The sequence below is a fragment of the Salvelinus namaycush genome, chromosome 2 (genome assembly GCF_016432855.1).
Source record: "Salvelinus namaycush isolate Seneca chromosome 2, SaNama_1.0, whole genome shotgun sequence".
Taxonomy (NCBI): Eukaryota; Metazoa; Chordata; class Actinopteri; order Salmoniformes; family Salmonidae; genus Salvelinus; species Salvelinus namaycush.
This window is the reverse complement of record NC_052308.1, coordinates 43,668,922-43,692,181: the sequence shown is the minus strand read 5'-3', so window position 1 is coordinate 43,692,181 and position 23,260 is coordinate 43,668,922. Positions and strand designations below refer to the sequence as shown.

Sequence of the window (23,260 nt, the reverse complement as noted above, 5' to 3'; positions counted from 1 at the left end):
TGAGTCAGAATTTCTCTACTGTATGATAACTCAAGAAATCTGTCATTCATTTTGACGTTTTTTGCCGAGGAGATCTTAGTCACGCAATTTTGCATCTGACTAGGATGTTTGATGCGGTATTTCTCAAGTGAAAAACTGTGCATGAGGACGAGTCGTTGAAGAATCCCTACGGTTGACCAATCGCCGACGAGGGGGTGTAGACTTCGGCTACCAAATTCAGCTTGCCTCGAGAATAATGTGTGCCCAAACAGCCCAAAAAAAACTAAACGAACCAAAACGTCACAAAATGTCGTCATAATATGTAAACATGAACTGCGCCGAACTGTTTCGGTTGTACAGAAGTGCGTTTACAGGAGTGAGGTGAGCCTACTAGCTTGGTTCTACCCATCCCATCTGCCGCCTCTCTCCCTCTTTCTCAAACTCAAGGGAAACAACTAGTCAACTAGTACAACTGAATGCATTCAACTGAAATGTGTCCTCCTAGGTCTTTGTTTTCACACCAAATCGCAGTACATAGTAAAAGTAGTGCAATGTATCTGAATAAAGAAGTCTGTTTTTCATTCTGTTGTAGGCTAGTTCAATCAGCAGAGGCATGAGCTTAATGGTGGCCCCATACCCTGTAACGCTGGTCCTGGTGTGTGAACTACTGAGACGACAAATAGATCCTTTCTCAATGACACTACAAGTCCCACAAGTCTTAGTCCCCCCCACCCCCCTGCTCTTGGCATATTCCCAGGGCCAGGCCATGAAGGAGGATACATCCTCTTAGAACCCAGTGGGAGATTTAGATTTAGACCTTTATTTAGGGCTGTTTAGAAAAGATTAGAGCATACAGTTGAATGGATTACCCAAACAATTAAGCAGGGCTTGACAACTTTTTTAGGCACTTGTCCTTTGGACAAGTAGGACAGATTCTTTGGGGGTCCAAAAGCTCAAGTCACTTGTCCCCCAAAAATGTTCTCTCTCTAACACAATTTTTACATCATTGTACGATGCAAGGATCCACTTTACAAAATAAAATGCATGACTATATTTTTTAGCATAGAGAATCAGACACAAATGTAGGCTATACACTGCCTATTGGCAACTTTGCATATTCAAAACCTGTCTCAATTTAACACTGGCCATTAAGGCTCTCCTGAAGAATGGTTGGCCACCCTTGGTAGCCTAAAACATATTTCACTTAACAGGGTAACATTACAATTACGACCAAATGTCTTTATAAATCGATTCCCTCCAGGGCTCGAAGTTAAGGGCGTCCCTTCATCCCTGGGACGATAAAAAAATATGTCTACAGACTCTGGGACAGCTCTGGGAAGACATCCAAAATTCATACAAACACTGCACCTAATAAAATGTTTTTAAAAAAAGCAATGACGCTTATGCAACAGATCAGATCGTTTAGCTTAAAAATGTTGACAGTTTTATTTCCTCATATTATAAGCTCAACAATGCACACGCCTGTAGGCTACGGGCAAATGTTCCAAAATACAATTAGCGGGAAAATAATTCTCAAACGTGCACTGCATGTGAGCGGTTTTATGTGGCAGAGATAAAAAAAATATCCATTAGAAAATAAGAGGGGAGATCTAAAGATGCATCAACTAGTATGGGTTACTAATATGACTAGAATTGTGCCTTTGGCTGCTGGACAATAAAATAAAGTTGATTTGAAAACTAATAGAACATGAGAAAAATGCTGGTTTCAATGGCATACTGAAACAAGACGTGTCATAAAATGACATAAAACATCCTGTTTATGGTTAAATTGTTTCATAATGCTGTCCACCTTCGCTCAGATTCAAGGTGGGTGATGTGGGGTGCGCAACAGGCACTGTCCTTCACTCTCCGGTCTTATGACCATTTGAGCTGAACGAACCGTGCCTCGAGTATGTCGACAGAATCAAGCCTTTAGACGTTAAAAAGTGAATTACCCTTTATATATTTGTCAAACATCACTGGCATTTAGCCTATATTTATGCAATTAAAAGTCTCATTAATGTTCGGATACATTTTATTGCGCCTCATGTCAGCATCGGTTTGGACATGAGGCTGTAGCCAATATGCATATCACCTACACTTTGACATGTAGGCTTTTTTATTTATGTATAGGCCTATGAAAAATAGATCTGAATATTTTTCCAATGTTAGCACCTCTGATCCAAATCTGATCGAAGTAATTGTTTGATATTGGGATTTTTTTTACTTGTCCATTCGGACAACTTCAATCGAAATTCTTCTTGTTCGACAAGAGGACAAGTGTCAAGCCCTGTCAAGTGTCTGTGAGTAAGAACATAGGCTCTGTGTGTCAGCGAGAGAGAGAGCGAGAGAGAGAATATTGAGGTATACATACAATACAAGGGACAGACATGCTTGATGCTTGGCCTGGGAACTCATGCTCTTTTATTTCCCTCTGTCTCTCACACAAAGTTCAATATTGAGGCTGTCTACAATGTATTCAGATATTAGCTACATTGGAGTGGATTTAGCATCAATATGCTTGAGATAAATGACAACAGAAATGTGACTCACCACCTGGATTCGGTCTTTGAAATTTGAAATTATGTTTTTTTTTATACATTGGATAAAAGTAGAGACTCAGAGCTACTCAGAGGTATATCATACACTGCATTTGAGGAACAATGGGAAAGTAATTCTGCTTTGAAAGTTGATCAACTTGTAAACTCACTTTTGAGAAAAATGGTCTTTGAATGTTTTGGTAGCTAGTGAAGAGCTCCTCTTTGTCTACACCCATTCAGTATCGTTCACACCTTCTTAAGATTTAGCCCCACCTATCTCGTTTCGCTCTCGGAACGCATACCTGACGCTCTGGCCGATGATTTGTTTAACTCTGGATAACATGAAAACAGCCTAACCAGCTCTGCTGGCAACAATTTCATGACGCTTTTTTGCAGACATTTACTGACTCTGGCCATATTCAACGGGCGTTGTACACACGTCACGTAACGTTAGCTAACGAGCCAGCCAGCTAACGTTAGCTAGTTAAACAACAATGAACAATGCCACAGTGCTCGAAGCTAACCAACCAGGTTCAATGTCAGCTAGCTAACAGGAGGGGTGCGTCACTTGAGTGGGTTGAGTCACTGAAGTGATCTTCCTGTCTGGGTTGGCGCCCCCCTCGGGTTCGTGCCGTGGAGGAGGTCTTCGTGGGCTATACTTGGCCTTGTCTCAGGGTAGTAGAATGGTGGTTGAAGATACCCCTGTAGTGGTGTGGGGTCTGTGCCTTGGCAAAGTGGGTGGGGTTATATCCTGCCTGTTTGGCCCTGTCCGGGGGTATCGTCGGACAGGGCCACAGTGTCTCCCAACCCCTCCTGTCTCAGCCTCCAGTATTTATGCTGCAATAGTTTGTGTCGGGGTCAGCTAGTCTGTTAAATCTGGAGTATTTATCATGTCTTATCCAGTGTCCTGTGTGCATTTAAGTATGCTCCCTCTAATTCTCTCTTTCAATCTTTCTCTCTCTCTTCTCTCGGAGAACCTGAGCCCTAGGACCATGCCTCAGGACTACCTGGCCTGATGACTCCTTGCTGTCCGCAGTCCACCTGGTCATTCTGCTGCTCCAGTTTCAACTGTTCTGCCTGCAGCTATGGAACCCTGACCTCTTCACTGGACGTGCTACCTTGTCATGGACCTGCTGTTTTGGACTCTCTCGCTACCGCACCTGCTGTCTCTAACTCTGAATGATCAGCTATGAAAAGCCAAATGACATTTACTACTGAGGTGCTGACCTGTTGCACCCTCTACAACCACTGTGATTATTACTAGAGGTCGAGTGATTAATCGGCATGGCCGATAAATTAGGGCCCGATTTCAAGTTTTCATAACAATCGGTAATCTGCATTTTTGGATGCCGATTATGGCCGATTACATTGCATTCCACGAGGAAACTGCGTGACAGGCTGACCACCTGTTACGCGACTGCAGCAAAGAGCCAATGTATGTTACTAGCTAGCATTAAACTTCTTATAAAAAACAATCAATCTTCACATGATTACTAGTTAACTACACATGGTTGATGATATTACTAGGTTAACTAGCTTGTCCTGCATTGCATATAATCAATTTTTTATCGAATCACAGCCTACTTCGCCAAACGGGGGATGATTTAACAAAAGCACATCTGCAAAAAAAGCACAATCGTTGCACGAATGTACCCAACCATAAACATCGATGCCTTTCTTAAAATCAATACACAGAAGTATATTTTTTTTAAACCTGCATATTTAGTTAAAAGAAATTATTGTTAGCAGGCAATATTAATTAGGGAAATTGTGTGATCTGCGTGCACGCAGAGTCAGGGTATATGCAACATTTTGGGCCGCCTGGCTCGTTGCGAACTAATTTGTCAGAGTATTACATAATTATGACATAACATTGAAGGTTGTGCAATGTAACAGAGTTAGGGTTGGGGTTTTAGAGTTAGGGTTGCCGCCCGTTCGATAAAATACGGAACGGATCCGTATTTCACTAAGAATATACATTTTGTATTCGAAATGATAGTTTACGTTTTTGATCATATTAATGGCTCGAATTTCTGTGTTTATTATATTATAATTAAGTCTACGATTTGATAGAGCAGTCTGAGCGGTGGTAGGCGGCAGCAGGCTCGTAAGCATTCATTCAAACTTTACTGCGTTTTCGAGCAGCTCTTAGCAATGCTTGCTTCACAGCGCTGTTTATGACTTCAAGCCTATCAACTCCCGAGATTAGGCTGGCAATACTAAAGTGCCTATTAGAACATCCAATAGTGAAAGGTATATGAAATACAAATGGTATAGAGAGAAATTGTCGACGCGTCATAATTCCTATAATAACTACAACCTAAAACTTCTTAACTGGGAATATTGAACCACCTGTTCTCATGTTCTGAGCAAGGAACTTAAATGTTAGCTTTTTTACATGGCACATATTGCACTTTTACTTTCTTCTCCTACACCGTGTTTTTGCATTATTTAAACCAAATTGAGCATATTTCATTATTTATTTGAGACTAAATAGATTTTATTTATGTATTATATTAAGTTAAAATAAAAGTGTTCATTGTTCATTCAGTATTGTTGTAATTGTCGGTATTAGCTTTTTTTGGTCCTCCAATAAATCGGTATCGACGTTGAAAAATCATAAATCGGTCGTCCTCTAATTATTATTATCTGACCCTGCTGGTCATCTATGAACGTTTATCTTGGCATCTTGGCCATGTTCCGTTATAAACGTTCAATCTCCACCCGGCACAGCCAGAAGAGGACTGGCCAACCCTCAGAGCCTGGTTCCTCTCTAGGTTTCTTCCTAGTTTCTGGCCTTCCTAGGGAGTTTTTCCTAGCCACCGTGCTTCTACATCTGCATTGCTTGCTGTTTGGGGTTTTAGGCTGGGTTTCTGTACAGCACTTTGTGACGTCGGCTGATGTAAAAAGGGCTATCTAAATAAATTTGATTGATTGATGAGGCTCTAACTAGAAAAGCAAATGGCCCTGGGAAACTAATAATAACATTAGCTAGGGAGCCAGCCAGCTAACGTTAGATAGCTAGCTAACAGTACACTTTAGCTTGAAATGAAACTACTTTGTCAAAATTAGAAACGTGTAATATCTGAAAATGTAGCTAGCTGTCGCTTGACTATCTTGCCTGTATACATCATCACGCGTCTCCCTGTCAGGAACGCCATACCATGGTTGCCCTTAGTTTGAAGATGTAATCCGGAGACAGGTGTTTTCTCCAACTCTTTTAGCTATCATACTCTAATTCCACTGATTTCAAAACTTGATCCTCCAGAAAGTGGAGAACCACACGTATGCAGCTCCACTACACAATACATTTTTTAAAGAACCACGTTCAACAGGATTACCAACACAGACTGACGAGCTCAAATAGACAGAAGCCTTCTATATGGCAGACCAATCCCAACTCATCTCTCGGCATGTCCAGCCCACTCATTATCTCAGCCAATCATGGTTAGTGGGAAGGTTACTGCCTTTTTCTGTGGCTTAACCAACAAGGCTCGTAATTTAACAATTGTATTCGTATTAACAGATGGCATACGAGTTTGTTATTAAGGCACATGAAAGTTCACATGTTCTAGAAGGCATTTATGCCAAAAAACACATTTTGATAAAAAAATAATTGTTTACGTTCAAACGGCTCTCCTGTGAAGTTGTGACTTGCGACATACGCCTAGTTTCCTGAATCGGGTCACAAATTAGCTATTCTTGATAGAGATAAACATCAACAATGCTAGTGAAGTTGCCATGATAACAAGTTGCGCTGTGTGGCTATAAATGCTGTCATTCTGCTAGAGCACCATAGTCAGAATTCTGTGAGAATGTTGTTGCTTAGCTCTAAGACATAGCCTTACTGTTGATTTCAGTATACTGCAAGCCATTTTGTCGGGAGAGGGACACATGCTTCAGGGTGACTAAAATCCCCATAAATGACATAAAGACATGGGCTGGACCTAGCTTGGCCTCTGTACTCCAGCCCTGTTCAACAGTGGGTACTAGCCCCTATGAAGCAGCGATAAACTGCAACAGGATTCACAAGATAGAGGCCCTAGTCACTCAGAGAGAAGCCTAAAGCATTAGTGCAAACCTGATCAAAACCAGCCAAACAACTCGACTGTTGTTCTCCAATTGGAGAAGCCTGAGGCAGGGAAACCTTTCTCTGGCAGAGGCAAAGCCAGCATGGGGCTGACTGGCTTTAAATATAGTACTGGCCTCCACCACAACAATTTCCACTGTCAAACAAAGAGCAAGTTGGGACTGGTGTGGTTATTGCTGATAGATGTCATGCAGAGATAATAACTTTAACAAGGATATTCAAATATCACCCACATTTTCCCAAATAATACTAACACACACACACACACGTATGTGTTTGTAAACATCTGAAAACATCTACACTCTTGCCTGAAGTTAGTGTTCTGTCTTTTTGAATGTTTTCCTCGTCTTTTGTCACAGTAGGCCAACTTTGATGTTATTAAAGTAGGCTAACAAACTTCTAGCACCGAGACCCCTAGAGAGTTCTTCCTGATGTCGTATTACCTCTAGGTGTCGACACAGTCAGCCCAGCTGGTAATACACTCGTGTCACCCATGGACCGGCTGGTACATAAAACATCCTCCATTCAGGCTGCAATGGTGTCAGTTTCCTCCTCAACTCGATTCAATTAGCTTTTTTTTTTTGCTTTCGGGAGGGACGTGTGTTTTTTTTTTTTAAATTGGGCACACGGGAGGGTAGTGTGTTTTTTCCCTGTTTTATATTCGCTCTTTTGCAGGTTGTACTATATAATTTCTTACATCCTAGCCACATTTCCTCATCTGTTTGCATGCACCACCCCTATATAAAGGTGTTTTGGTACTTCCCTTACGCACTACACTTTTCTCTGTGCTTACTTTTACTATACCACAGGTTTGTATAGTCTACCAGTCTAACAGCCTATCCTGCCCTAAATGCACTATTCATAGTGACAATAGTGGGAGGTGTATCATTTGTCAAGATCTGCAATAGGCTAACTAGAAATCATACCACACATTAAAGCATTCAACGCCACAAATTCTTTATATGAATACATAATAAATACCTTTTATACTCGCTTCGAGCCAAGCAACACTGAACCATGTATGAGAGCACCGGCTGTTCAAACGACTGTGTGATCACGCTCTCCGTAGCTGATGTGAGTAAGACCTTTAAACAGGTCAACATTCACAAGGCCTCAGGACGGATTACCAGGATGTGTACTCAGAGCATGCGCTGAACAGCTGGCAAGGGTCTTCACTGACATGTTCAACCTCTCCCTGACCCAGTCTGTAACACCTACATTTTTCAAGCAGACCATCATAGTCCCTGTGCCAAAGAACACCAAGGTAACCTGCCTAAATGCCTACCGCACCGTAGCACTCACATCTGTAGCCATGAAATGCATTGAAAGGCTGGTCTGCAAATGGATTCTGGACTTCCTGACGGGCCGCCCCCAGGTGTTGAGAGTAGGCAACAACACATCCGCCACACTGACCCTCAACACAGGGGCCCCTCAGGAGTGTGTGCTTGGTCCCCTCCTGTACTCCTTGTTCATCCACTACTGTGTGGCCACGCACGACTACAACACCATCATTAAGTTTGCCGACGACACAACGGTGGTAGGCCGGATCACCGATGATGAGACAGCCCATAGGGAGCAGGTCAGAGACCTGGCAGTGTGGTGCCCGGACAACAACCTCACCCTAAATGTGAGCAAGACAAAGGAGCGGTTCGTGGACTGCATGATAAAAGGAGGGCTGAGCATGCCCCCATTCACATCGACGGGGCTGTAGTGGAGCGGGTCGAGAGCTTCAAGTTCATTGGTGTCCACAATACTAAGGACCTATCATGGTCCAAACACACCAAGGCAGCCGTGAAGAGGGCACGACAACGCCTATTCCCCTCAAAAGGTTGAAAAGAGATGGGACCTCAGATCCTCAAAAAGTTCCACAGCTACACCATCGAGAGCATTTTGACTGGGTGCATCACCGCTTGGTATGGCAACTGCTCGGCATCCGACAGAGGGTAGTGGGTACAGCCCAGTACATCTCTGGGGCCGAGCTACCTTCCATCCAGGACTTCTACACCAGGCGGTGTCAGAGGAAGGCCCTACAAATTGTCAAAGACTGCAGCTACCAAAGTCACAGTCTATACTCTCTGCTAACGCACGGCAAGCGGTACCGGAGCTCTAAGTCTGGGACCAAAAGACTCCTTAACGGCTTCTACCCCCAAGCCATAAGACTGAACAGTTAATCAAACGGCTACTTGGACTATTTGCAATAACCTCTTGAAGCTATGGGGCAGAATTTTTATGTTTGGAAAAATAACGTTCCCAATGTAAGCTGCCTATTTCTCAGGTCCAGATGCTAGAATATGCATATAATTGACAGAGTAGGATAGAAAACCCTCTAAAGTTTCCAAAACTGTCAAAATATTGTCTGTGGGTATAACAGAACTGATTTTGCAGGCGAAAACCTGAGGAAGTGACTCTTATTTTGAAAAATCACTGTTCCATTGCCTGCCTTTTGTCCATTTAACTTCTTATGGCTGCAAGGGGCAGTATTGAGTAGCCAGTTAAATCGTGCCCATTTCAAACGGCCTCGTACTCAATTCTTGCTCGTACAATATGCATATTATTATTACTATTGGATAGAAAACACTCTCTAGTTTCTAAAACCGTTTGAATTATTTCTCTGAGTGAAACAGAACTCATTCTGCAGCACATTTCCTGACCAGGAAGTGGAATGTCAGAAATCGATGCTCTGTTCAACTTCCTGCCTATACATGGGCATGATACGTAAGAGTCTACGTACACTTCATACACCTTCCCCTGGTTGTCAAGAGGCGGTGAGAGAAGAAATTTCGTGTTTATCTTGGTCTGAGGTGGAATTAAAGCTCTTTGAATGACGTGACCGTCCATTTCCTGTTTCTGGCGCGCGCGAAAGGGGACATGGATTTGCCTTCTGTTTAGCTGTCGTTATGGACGACTAACATCTCCGGTTTAGATTTTATTTGATACATGTGACCATATCATCGTAAAGTATGTTTTTTTCAATATAGTTTAATCAGATTATTGAAATTTTTTCGGGAGTTTTGCCGTGTTCCGTTCTCTGACTTTGTTGACGTTGGAGAGATCCGTGCCACTTGGCAAGTGCCCATGCTAAATCAAGAGGGAAATTTGCCGTTCCAGATCCAAACAACGACTGTTCTGGACAAAGGACACCTTGTCCAACATTCTGACGGAAGATCACCAAAAGTAAGAAACATTTTATGATGCTATTTCTAATATCTGTCATGCATGTGAACTGGTCGTCGGCGCCCAAGTGTTTCTGGCTATTGTGGCTACGCTAATATAACGCTATATTGTGATTTCGCTGTAAAACACTTGATAAATCGGAAATATTGTCTGGAATCACAAGATGCCTGTCTTTCAATTGCTGTACACTATGTATTTTTCAGAAATGTTTTATGATGAGTATTTAGTTATTTGGCGTTGGTGTCTGTAATTTTTCTGTCTGCTTTCGGTGCAATTTCTGACTGTAGCTGCAATGTAAACTATGATTTATACCTGAAATATGCACATTTTTCTAACAAAACATATGCTATACAATAAATATGTTATCAGACTGTCATCTGATGAAGTTGTTTCTTGGTTAGTGGCTATTTATATCTTTATTTGGTCGAATTTGTGATAGCTACTGATGGAGTAAAAAACTGATGGAGTAAGAAAAGTGGTGTCTTTTGCTAACGTGGTTAGCTAATAGATTTACATATTGTGTCTTCCCTGTAAAACATTTTAAAAATCGGACATGTTGGCTTGATTCACAAGATGTGTACCTTTCATATGCTGTATTGGACTTGTTAATGTGTGAAAGTTAAATATTTAAAAAAATATATCTTTTGAATTTCGCGCCCTGCACTTGAGCTGGATGTTGTCATAAGTGTACCGGTGTCGGGCTGCAGCCCAAACAGGTTAAAGGGATATCAACCAGATTCATTTTCCAATGGCTTCCTCAGGGTGTGAACAGTCTTTAGACATAGTTTCAAGCTTTTATTCTGAAAAATTTGCGAGATTTATCAAATCGCGTCAGTGGATAGACGGATGTCCTTCCATTAGTTCATCTGCGCGACACTGGCAGCTCGACATTTTCTTTCTCTCCTGTATTGAATAGTTTACAGTCCGGTTGAAATATTATTGATTATTTATGTTAAAAACAATCTGAGGATTGATTATTAAAAACGTTTGACATGTTTCTACGAACTTTACGGATACTATTTGGAATTTTCGTCAACCCTTGATGACCTGCCTAAGGCTGTGGAATACTGAACATAACGCGCCAAACAAATGGAGGTTTTTTGATATAAAAATAATCTTTATCGAACAAAAGGAACATTTATTGTGTAACAGAGTCTCGTGAGTGCAAACATCCGAAGACCATCAAAGGTAAGCGATTCATTTTATTGCTTTTCTGACTTTCGTGACCAATCTACATTGCTGCTAGGTGTTCGTAATGTTTTGTCTAGTGATCGATAAACTCACAAACGCTTGGATTGCTTTCGCTGTAAAGCATATTTTCAAAATCTGACACGACAGGTGGATTAACAACAAGCTAAACTGTGTTTTGCTATATTGCACTTGTGATTTCTTGAATATAAATATTTTTACCAATTTTTTTTAAATTTGGCGCTCTGCAATTCAGCGGTTGATGATGAAAATGATCCCGCTAAAGGGATCCGTGCGTCAAGAAATTAACCCCCTTATATTATAATTATTTTGCACTGACTCTTGCACAGGCTCAAATACACTCACTGGACTCTAACCACACACACACTCACAGACGTATATTGACACCACACACACAGAGCTGCTACTCTCTGTTTACTATCTATGCATAGTAACTTTACCACTATGTATATATTACCTTGACTAACCCGTACCCCTGCACATTGACTCAGTACCAGTACCCGTGTATATAGCCTTGTTATTGTTATTTTGTATTACTACATTTTTTTGTGTTAATACATACAGCCGGAAAGAACTTTTGGATATCAGAGTGGTGGTAACTCACCAGCATTACGACCAGGAATACGACTTTCCCGAATTAGATCCTTTGCTCGTACCCCCCAGGGCAATTGAACTTTTTCCAGAGGCTGCTCCAAAACACCGCCGGCGGAGAAGAAGTATTCAGACTGGACTTCTATTCCGACTCAGGAGGCATGCACACCATCCACCGCATCCGAGTATGTTACTCGCTAATGTACAGTCTCTGGATAATAAAGTAGACGAGCTCAGGGCGAGGATCTCCTTCCAGAGAGATATCAGGGATTGTAACATACTCTGTTTCACGGAAACAGGGCTCTCTCGGGATACACTGTCCCCGTCCATACAGCCATCTGGATTCTCAGTACATCGCGCAGACAAGAATAAAGAACTCTCCAGGAAGAACAAAGGCTGGGATGTATGTTTCATGATTAACTACTCATTGTGTGATTATGAAAACATACAGAAACTCAAGTCCTTTTGTTCACCCGACCTAGAATACCTCTCAATCAAATGCCGACGGTATTACCTCCCAAGAGAATTCTCTTCGTTTATAGTCACGTTTATATTCCCCCTCAAGCCGACACCACGACGACCCTATACTGCTTTTTTTTCATGACACCTCGGGTTAGACCAGCCCACCCCCTCCCCAGTAAGAATGTGTGTTTTCTGTTGCATTCTTGATGATAATGATAATGGGATTCGGGTAGGGGAGAGAAAAAAACATGGGTTAATTATATATTCTGCATGGAGAGATCTTAGCTCTGTTTTGTAAGCGGTATGCTCTTATCTATTCAGTTGTGGGATTTTGGACACACCCTCTGTTGTGCAATAGACAGTTTAGTTTGATTTAAGTCGGGTCTCTCTCTCCCTCTCTGTCCCTCTCCCTTTTCTCCCAATTGTAGTGGATATCAAGTGATCTGAAGCAGTGCTCACAATTAGTTCTACACTTCTGTTTTCTATTAGTTTATAATTCTAAACTTGGCGATAAGGGAACAATATCAAATAAGGAACATGGCATTCTCTCGCCCCCTTGGCTCGCAGGCATGCTCCTTCCCATGGCAAGCAACACAGTGCTGGGGATTGCCCAGCGAGTGGTGCTTTCCACCTATTGGTGCTGGATCGAGGTGAGCGCTTTTCTCCACATAGCTGTCCATTTATGCTCAGTTTTAATACGCACAATCTTAAGTTACAACACCCCTCTCCTTATCGCTCTCACACGTTGTAATTATGCAGTACAAAGAAATGTGCACTCTTAACAATAGTCTGTTCTTAGGCGCGTGAGTTAAGTATGAGTTTCACATTTGGGGAAGCTTACAATGTATCCTACCATTTCTACCGATCTGCATGACATGTATGATTTTCATATGCACATTTTCGTGAAACAGTTTCATTTTAATAATAACGTTTTCGCGAGTCAAAATCATTGTCACGTGGATAATAACACAAAAATCATACCAATCTGAAAGTTAAAATTCCACTAATACGAGAGCACCAGCCTCTGCCATTTAGACACATTGATTCACCGTGAGCCATTGGCGGCTAAATAAAATATAGATAGCCTAGGCAAACGTAGCAGTAGGCCTACAACTTCCATTGTCAACTAAGTAAAAATACATAAAGAAGATATATGTCCTGATGAAAATGCAGGTTCTTTCATCTCTCTATAGATATTCCGCCGGTCTGCCTCCCTTTCTTTCTGTCTTACTGGGTCCAGCACCAGTGAATATATATGATATATGAAGGCCGGCCCTATGCTGTTGGTTGCGAACTTGCAACATTGCATCAACTAGCCTATTCTGGGCCCTCAGTTTCCTGCTCCAGTGAACTCCAGACAGACACAGCTGTTTTTGCGCAAAGGGACATGTGTTCAGGTAGGGTACTTTATGACATTTCCACTGGATGTATGGGATCCTCGGAGCATGACATTTTGCTCTTTCACACCGAGGCCTGGTGATTATCGAGGGGGAGAGTGTTTGAAAGATTTTTCAAATAGTGTGAGGAAAAGTTATCATTTACAACGGATTTTTTTTTAAATGACTGTCTATGTTGACTTACTGTGTGAGGTGAAGATAATTTTGACAAGCTCAGCTTATCAGTTGTGGTGAGTTAAGACAATCAGAAATCAGACATCCATTTAGCCTCCATCAACATTACAAGGCCAGAGACGCCAGACACGTGGAAAACTAAAGGCATAGAAACCATTAATGACTTGGTAATAGGAAATACACTACCGTTTAAAAGTTTGGGGTCACTTAGAAATGTCCTTGTTTTTGAAAGAAAAGCACTTTTTTGTCCATTGAAATAACATAAAATTGAACAGAAATACAGTGTAGACATTGTTAATGTTGTAAATGACTATTGTAGCTCGAAAACGGCATATTTTCTTTTTAAATGGAATATCTACATAGGCGTACAGAGGTCCATTATCAGCAACCATCACTCCTGTGTTCCAATGGCATGTTGTGTTAGCTAATCCAAGTTTATCATTTTAAAAGGCAATTTAATCATTAGAAAACTATTTTGCAATTATGTTAGCACAGCTGAAAAGTGTTGTTGTGAATAAAGAAGCAATAAAACTGGCCTTCTTTGGACTAGATGAGTATCTGGAGCATCAGCATTTGTGGGTTCGATTACAGGCTCAAAATGGCCAGAAACAAAGAACTTTCTTCTGAAACTCATCAGCCTATTCTTGTTCTGAGAAATGAAGGCTATTCCATGTGAGAAATTGCCAAGAAACTGAAGATCTCGTACAACGCTATGTACCACTCCCTTCACAGAACAGCGCAAACTGGCTCTAATCAGAATAGAAAGAGGATTGGGAGGCCCCAGTGCACAACTGAGCAAGAGGACAAGTACATTCAGAGTGTCTAGTTTGAGAAACACATGCCTCACAAGTCGTCAACTGGCAGCTTCATTAAATAGTACCCGCAAAACACCAGTCTCATCAGTGAAGAGGCGACTCCGGGATGCTAGCCTCTCTGTCACACACACCCCTCCCTTCTCTTCTCAACATTTCAAAATATACTGAAGACACATTATCTTCACACATATTTTAGATGCATTGCTTTTCACTGACAGCCACATCTCAAAAAACGCAAATTGCAGGCTTCCCAACTCGGCCCATAGGCCTACACGTTTGTGATTTCAATCACAGCTTTAGAAGGAGCTAATGATCCTCTGTGGCTAAATCATGCTCTCTGCTGAAGTATTTTGCATAGACAGGCTTAATTATATAATTTTGGCAAATGCATTTCAATTCACTTTAGGCTGCAGTGACTACTCTTATAGAATATTGTCCTATGCTTAGGCTACTCATTACATTTGGAATTGTATTTTATTGTTAGCCTGCAAATACTTATGTTTTTTCTACCTCACATACAGCACCAACCCAGTAAATGTCGAACTGTCCCTTTATAACAGCACAGCTGAATTGAATTTAAAACGTTCGACAAAGTAATGCAACATAGCATAGCTAGCCTGAATCGAATGAAAAACGTACACTAATGACTGTACTCTTTGTAAGAAACAATTGAGCCATTAACGGTTACGAAGTCAAATGGGTGCGCTTTGTCAGTAAAATTGACAAATGTGTAGTTGAATGTTGTGACCTGACTCTACCTCCTTCAGCTGGTCGAGTTCCTGCCGAACGGTCTCGAACTCAGTCTCCAACTCATCATACCGCTGTTTGAGTAGTTGCTTCTCTTCGAGCACCGCAAGCCCGTATTCCGCCGCCTGGATCTTCTCATGAGTCGTCTCGCTCAACTCCCGGGATAGGCGTTCTAATTCGGCCCGAAACCACTGCGGCCCGGCCTCTGCAACCAGAGTCGCCTCTGGATATTCCTGTTCCTCCACAGACATCTTGGCCAGCACTTGAAGGACAACAGAAAAGCATATAAAAATAAATCAGTGCCTTCTGTATTTGAACTGCATGGCTGTTTTTGTCTCTCTCTTCGGGTTCTCAACTTTTTGATGTGAACACAAAGTTCAGCGGTCTATCAGCGGATACCGTTATCAGATAGTATTTTCAGCTCGCTCCATAGCCCCGGTACCTATCTTCCCCCAGCAAGCCTACTTCATGCCACTAGAGAGGAAACTAAGTTGAGATCATCGATTATGAGGAATACAGTTTCAGGTCTACAGTTGTGCGCCATGGGAGATGTAGTTTTAGGGCCATTATGTTTGGAAGAAGGACTACGCCCATGGAGAGAAATAGTAATGGCGTCTTTTTGTAGGCACTAACTCAAGTATGGGTAGCTGCAACTCAATATGGCGACCGGAGTTTGTGCGAGTGGGTGTTTCGAAAGGAGTGGGTGTATGGAAAGCGACTCAGCTAAGTGGACAGATTTGCTGCCACTCAACGCTGTTTTGCGTGGCTGATTGGGCTGCACTATGAGTTGATAGTAACACTGATAGTAAGGGGGTAGATGCAGGGCCGGTCCTTTCCATTCTGCCGCCTTAGGCAAGACCAAAAAATGGCGTTCCCCTGCAAAACTAGAATAGTTCCAGTAAGCAAAATGACGTCCAAAGGACGTATTTTCCAGACGTTGAAGTTAGGTTCAATTTAGGTTCTGAATGAAAGATGAAAATGTATTTTCTGTATGTTTCAAATAAATATTTCCAGGACATTGAAAAGGCATCTTTTCCGGATGTTGAAAAATATGTATTTTCCGGAAGTTGAAATCAGGTTCATTTTCGGGCCTGAATGAAAGTTGAAAATAAGTAATTTATAGACATATATGTTTGGGCCAAATCAAGGCTGGTCAAGACAGGACAAAATCTGAACCAAACATAGACGTCTATGATTGGTTCAGATTTGTTCCGGACCGGACAAAATCAACCAATCGTGGATGTTGAAATCAAGGCGGTCTGGAGCACATCAAAACTGAACCAAACATTCAGAACCTTAAATGAACCTTAAATATCCCTGGACGTTGAAATCAAGTTAAGATTTGGTCCCAACCGGACCAAAAACCAATGTCCGTGGATGTGGAAATCATTGGGGCGGCAGGTAGCCTATTGGTTAGAGCGTTGGAATTGTAACGGAAAGGTTGCACTTATTGTAAGAGTAGGGGTGTTAAACCTCGTGTCCTTGCTAAATTCCCAATCTGTCCCTCGAACCATCATGGTCACCTAATCAACATTTATTTAATTGATTGAGCGCCATTTAGTTTAGGCTATTTGATCGGAGAAACCTGCATGATGTAAAAAGTGTCCTCGTTACATTGTCATATATTTTATCTCCAGCCTGTAGGCTACAGAAAAAGCCACATAGTTTTTCTACAATATCCTATATCTGCAACATGATTAATGTTAGATATTATTTTGACGGAACATTGGAACGCGGAACGCTGCAGAGATGCGTCTCTCCAACAGCACCATGGAGAGGCGCGCTGCGAATGGACAAGCAAAATATTTTGCGCCCCTGCCTTTGACAAAGTGGGCACTGCTTATCAAAGGGCAGATTTAGCGCTCACCTAAAAAGCCCATATGCTACTGGTTAAGAGAAATTGTCATTGTTTTTGGGCAGAATTATGTGAGGTTTTATGTGTTGTTGTTGGAGGTGCGTCTTGGTCAGTTTAGCTCAGAAAAACCCTCCCTCATCAATCTGCCGCCATAGACACCTAATCCTGCCTAATGAGTGTGCCGGGCGTGAGCAGATAGATGCATCCCAATGGCAACCGGGAGTATGGGCAAATATTTGTATAACTAAACCAAGATAGACCACTGCCTGACATTTCAAACGGGAACAAATGAGTCATAGAGGGCGGAACAAGCAAGGAGGCGGGCAGAGCCAAGCACAAGCTAGCGAGATCCTATTGGCGTGTTCGAGCATACATTTGCATATTTAAGTTTAAGGAACACCTACTCTGTGAGGTGCGCATGTGCAATAAGTAAATTATCCTTCGCACTCCTTCTAAACAACGCATTATTTTACAACTTTGGCAAAGGGTAAAGTCTACAAAACTTAGTCCACTCTGTTCGTAACAGATTATAGTTTTGGGAACCGAAAATGTATCAAGGTGACATCTAGATGGTTATCAATATTAGTTATTTCTTGTGTATGCTGCTATCCTACTTAACATAAAATAATGCAAGAGAAAAAAATGGTCACGTATCTAACGCAGGCGACAAGACCATGATATCCAGGAGCAGTCGGCAGACCAGAACGCAGGTCCACGGATTAAAGGCTATGCATGTTCATTCCACCGTCTGCAATGGCCGTGCAGAATTTAGGGTGATACGGCCTCTGCAGAAATCAGGTCATTCTTCTTGTGCTTCGCTGAGCAGCAAGGAGCTGTTGTAAAGGAAGTTGTCAAATAAGGGAGTTTGTGTTTATACAGGACGTCCAGCTCTCACGTACCGTCAACCAATCATATCAATAAAGGAGCTACATTTGGCTTCCGCCGGCCTCCGGAGGGCCGTAATTGTGTTTCATTGACCATACGGCGCCTCGAACCACATTTTCAGATCAAGCTCATAATCATTGCCTCATAATTTTCTCTAAATATGCCATGGTTCGTTGGACAAAGCCTTTAAGAAGTGAATGGCGTTTTTCTAAGGTTTTTGAATAAATGCTGAAAACAAGGTTTATGGTGAACACAGGTTTAGGATATTTTATACGTTTTGTTCTATGAGATAATCTTCATCAGCCAATGTCACTTTTTGGGATTAAAAAAAAATTCAAATAAAAAAAATTAAATTATAAGAAAAAACATAAAAGCTTCCTAATTCATAAAGGTTATGTTAACTGACTGCTATTATCTCATATAACAAAACGTATAAGATATCCTAAACCTGTGTTAACCTCAGGCCTTATTTTATGCATTTATTCCCAAACCCTATTCTTTCCCCATTGATTTTTCTCATCGGGATGGCTGAACAACCCAGAGGTAATTTATTTCCGGGTTTTAGGACTACAAGCTGGCGACCTCTAATGTTTGACAATTGGTAATTCGGGAGTTGATGCGCTGTCAGCGCTTGATCTCTGTCTATGGAAAAAACTGTGGGAAACCCTACAGTCAATGAGCGCGTTAGCCCACCAAGGCCGGGATATTTATCTAGCTAGTTAAAAAATGTATTAACTAGCTAGCTAACTAAATATAAATTAATTTGTAGATATATCTGCAAGTATGTTTGCATATGGTTCTCATGAATTAGGGTTGGGTGTTGAAGGACCACTTGTCACATTGTACAAGGTGTGAAGGTGTGCTGTGAAATCTCCGACTTCAGTGTGTTCAAGACAACTGGGAACTCAGAAAAAAATAGATCTGACTGGGAAAATACGTTTTGAACTGTCATCAGACTCGGAATACCAAGTCGGGAACTCTGGCCTCTTTCTAGAGCTCCAACCTGAAGATCACTGACGTCAGGCTTTGACCTTGTTTTTTTTCTTCAGATTTCCCAGTTGTATTGAACGCACCAAAAATCCAGAGAATGCCAGACTTTGATGACAAAGTTTGATTAAAAAAAAATCCCACACAGTTTGATTAAAAAAAATTCCCACAGGAAGGACCGCCTTCCTGTACAAGTGAGCACAGCACAACAACGGTGAGTCCAAATATGTCTTGTATGCTGCTGCATACTGCAAAAATTGAAATCTAAGTAAGATTACATATCTTAAATCAAGGCTTGTTTTTTTGTCTGACAAGATATTTCTTCTTACCAGCCAGTTCGTATGTTGGAGCATTTCACTTGTTTCAAGCTTTTTTGTCCTTAATTGTCTTAATAAGATAATATAACTTGTTACTGAGATTGTATTACTGGTTCTGAGTGACTCAATGCTCGAAACTAGAATGACCAGAATTATAAAGCTGTTTGATCAACACTGACAAGTACGAAACTGCTTTGTCAAAGTCAGAATTTCTTATTTCAAGCATCTTATCGTTTTCACCTCTTCACATATTAAGAACAGATAATGACCAAATGGAATTCACTGTTTTATTGTCAATCTTACACACAGCACAGCAATCATGTAGACAAAATACAGTACAGAACAAAGACAGTACACTTGTCATATCTGGGGAACACACTATGAGTCATTTGAACTGTTGTACAATTCTATTACATCCCCAAGATGGTATTTGACTTGTACATAAGTTTGGCTCTTGTTGCTAATTGTGTAATAAGAGGTCAAATCAACCAGCTTTTCAGCATCTAACTCAGTGGTCTGTGCAAGGTGAGGGACCTCAACTTGATAAGCCATGACATTTCTATCAAAGCGTATAGTTTGAAATGGTTGATATTCCAAACAATAAAGCCTAGAATCAACAAGAAATATGTTTTTGACCAGTCCAAATTCTGGCATATTACCATTCAGTACTTTGGCAAAGATCACGGACTTCTGAGTTATGTATTTATTCGAATTTATTACAAGCCATTTGACTGATACAGCATGGGTTACTTCATTGAAACCTAGGAAGACCCTCAATTTTCCACATAAATATTGTAGATCTTTAACCTCTGATACAGGTCCCATCTCCCTTTCATTTGAAAAAATTGGGTGCATTGAACTGTCAACATTTTGGCAGCTTTCATATATTTGGTTCTGATTGATCATAGACTTGCAAATATTTTTTAAATTGAGCTTGGAAGCCCATTGTTTAAAGAAACAATGTTTAGACTCAAACCGCATACACATATGTCTAACCATGGGGCACAATGACTTTATCTGTAATGGCAAATGTATCATATAATGCTGTTTAGGTGTAACATTGCGGTCTGGAAAAAGCTCCTTCCAATGCTTCAAATGATTTTCAATGAGTAACTTCAACCTAGACACAGTCGCAATGGAAAGAACAGGTGCAAATACTATCTGTACAATCTCTATTAGCTCAATTATCAGTCATATATGCATTGACTTCCAAACTTTCCAAAACAAATGGCAATATCCTTAGCAGGACAAGCATTTGCCCAGATGACTGTTTTCATTTACCATCACTTGACGTTAATGTACTAACAGAAATTGGGGATGGCCGATCTCTAACATCTAGAGGGGAATAAGGGAAACCAAGAATAGCAGTATTCACTGAGTCCAGATCAATCTGTCCTGACACAACAAGATGATTCAAAACACATTTGATTTCCAATGGGGCTATGCCATCCAGAATTATATGCATAATGTCTTGCAGAGTTTGTTGTATGATACCAAAGGCTGGGAATTCAACTAACTTGCTCCTTCTATTGATCCCATATGTTGTTCTCAGGCTGTGGCGGAGCAAGTCCGTCTGTGCCTTTTCTATTTCATCACACTGTCTGACATGCTTCTCCAATGTCCTTTTTGTATATGCATCCTCATTGAAGAGTGACTGCATGTCCTCAAAAGAACACTCACAGTGTCTGCACTTACTGTAGGCAAAGCCCACACCCTCTTTGAACCCTGCTAGTTCATGTTGTGCCAGGGTGTCTCCACAGAGAGAGACCATGGCACCATATATCGTTTTCTCTCCGTTAATAATTTGCATTTTAACCCCACTGTACAATGCATCCATGTCTTCCTTGATTCTATTCAATATTACATCTACACCAGATTGACGGAGGTCTGCTGATCTAGCCATGGCGAGTAGCCTGATAGCAGCCAGTTTAGACCTGTATTTTGGATTTATATATCCTAGGGTGTGGTACACCATTAACAACTTGTTTTTTTAATGCAAATTATCCTAGTGGATTACAGATCTATATTTCATCTGTGTACAGAACAATCTGCAATGCCTTTGGTTTCTCTGAAAATAAGGGATGTAATTTTAGAAGAGCACCATCAACAATGTCATGAAAAAAACTTTCCTTGCACATCTGGGGTCCCTTTTCAACCATAGACAAAATCCTTGGGTGTGATAAGAACTGTTCTAGACTTTGACTAATGGTACATAATGAAATAATTTGTCTTTGATGAAAATGTCTTTTGATCCTCCATATTTCATCCTGCATATGGTTCGAGCAATTCGAATTCCCTCTGCGTCCAAACAGCTAAACTGCTTCTTAATAACACTGTCCTGTCTAAATGTTGTTGCAAAAGGCCCAATGAAATTGTCACATATATCCATTGCATCTTTTTCAAGTTGACCTGATGTGCTTCCTGAATGCTTCTTTAGCACTGCCTCCATCTGCTTCCTGAGGTTGTCCAATAATGATGATTGATACTGCTGTACTCCAAGAACAATGAGCTCCATGTTGGTCAATGCCCCTTTGCCCTTCATCTGAGTCAGATGTATGGAGTTGCTGATCAGTGATGCTGGAGTTAGCTTGAAGCTGATCGAGTTGAATGTTGTCCTGTGTACCACATCAAAGAAACAGATTATTATTTGAAATTGTATTTAGTTTCACCAATAGAGCCATGTAAGTGTTTTGTTCCTATTCATTATTGATGATTTTCACATTAACCCAGCTTTAGCCATAAGAGTCATGATAGCTAAAATGATCGAATAGCCGATACATGGACCAAAGTCATCGTCCGTTCATTAAAGAATTTTAAAAAATCCAGAACAAAAAATGCTGGCTAGCTACTTGTTCCGGTGGTACTTGGCTTTCCTCCGATGGCTGTTCATCTGGTCGGGTGCCTTCAAGAAGGTGTTGAAGGTGGTTTCTCTTTACATGATGATAGAAAGAATTGTACACTCTATATTCCTCAGTGCATCCGTCAATACCACAGAGCAACCAGAAATCAGGGCTGCGACTGTGCAATCTATTGATATGGCTCAATAACAGTTTCAAGGAAAAAGTAATACAAACGCAGCAGATAACGCACCGTCAAAGCATCTTGAACGTTACTTTAAGCAAACGCAAGTAAAACATTTCCTTTAGATGAAAAGGGCGGGAAAAAGTTAAAATGACGTTCACAAATATTTATAATACAACCAAGTAATTTGATTGGAGTAGACTATAACAGCACCGGGACTTTTAACTATACATGTATCACTCCGCTTTACAGGTGTTCTAATAACCGTTAATTACATTAACGATCGTTATCTATTTTAAATTGTAACAAACTTCGCACTGCAAAGATGAACATATTTCCACAAATAACATTTGAGTTAAATTATGAATGTTCGTCAGGAGAGGACGGTAACGTGTAGACCTACAAAGTAGTAAGCTAGTGTGTAGGAAAATGTTTATGTGGTGCTTGGCAACAGTCCAGTCCCAGTCCAGTTGTGGAACTATGTGTCCCAGTCCAGTTGTGGAACTGTGTGTTGGCGGAGCCAAATAAATGATTAAATAAATAAACAAAACATAATCTGTTGTCGCTTATTACTGTTAACTAATAAATGACGCTTGTAGAACTGTTGTATAAAAGCAATATCACACTCGAGGTCGTGCTGTTATACTGAATATTATTATCTTCGGCACTCGGCCGCGACCGAATCACAGCCGTGCTGATATTCAGCACTCCCTCTCGTGTGATTTGACGTACGTTCATCACATTATCTAGCTACATAAGGGAGGCTTATAAATTAAAATCAAAGACGGTCCAAATCTTTGAGTCATCTAACAACACCATGAATGCAGATGGAATGGATGACACATATCCGGGCATGGATCATATATCAACAGCAGTATTAAAAGGTAATGTTCATTTGTTTATACCCGTCTACTTTTCTCCTTAGCAAACTAACGTTAGCTAACGTTAATTTCAATTGGAAAGTTGGCAAACCAAGTTAGCATGCTAATTTTAACTAGGTAACGTTGACTGTTAGGA

The 23,260-nt window shown here is 41.0% G+C and overlaps 1 protein-coding gene across 1 annotated transcript in view; it reads right to left on the bottom strand.

The window, feature by feature from the left end:
• The window catches only part of bicd2 (bicaudal D homolog 2 (Drosophila)), a 55,702-nt gene extending 37,857 nt beyond the window's left edge, over positions 1–17,845 (bottom strand). Inside the window, exon 1 of the mRNA XM_039013938.1 lies at positions 15,190–17,845. Coding sequence (XP_038869866.1) covers positions 15,190–15,429 — 240 coding nt within the window. The 5' untranslated portion in view covers positions 15,430–17,845. The remainder of the gene's footprint in view (positions 1–15,189) is intronic.
• Positions 17,846–23,260: the final 5,415 nt, after the last annotated feature.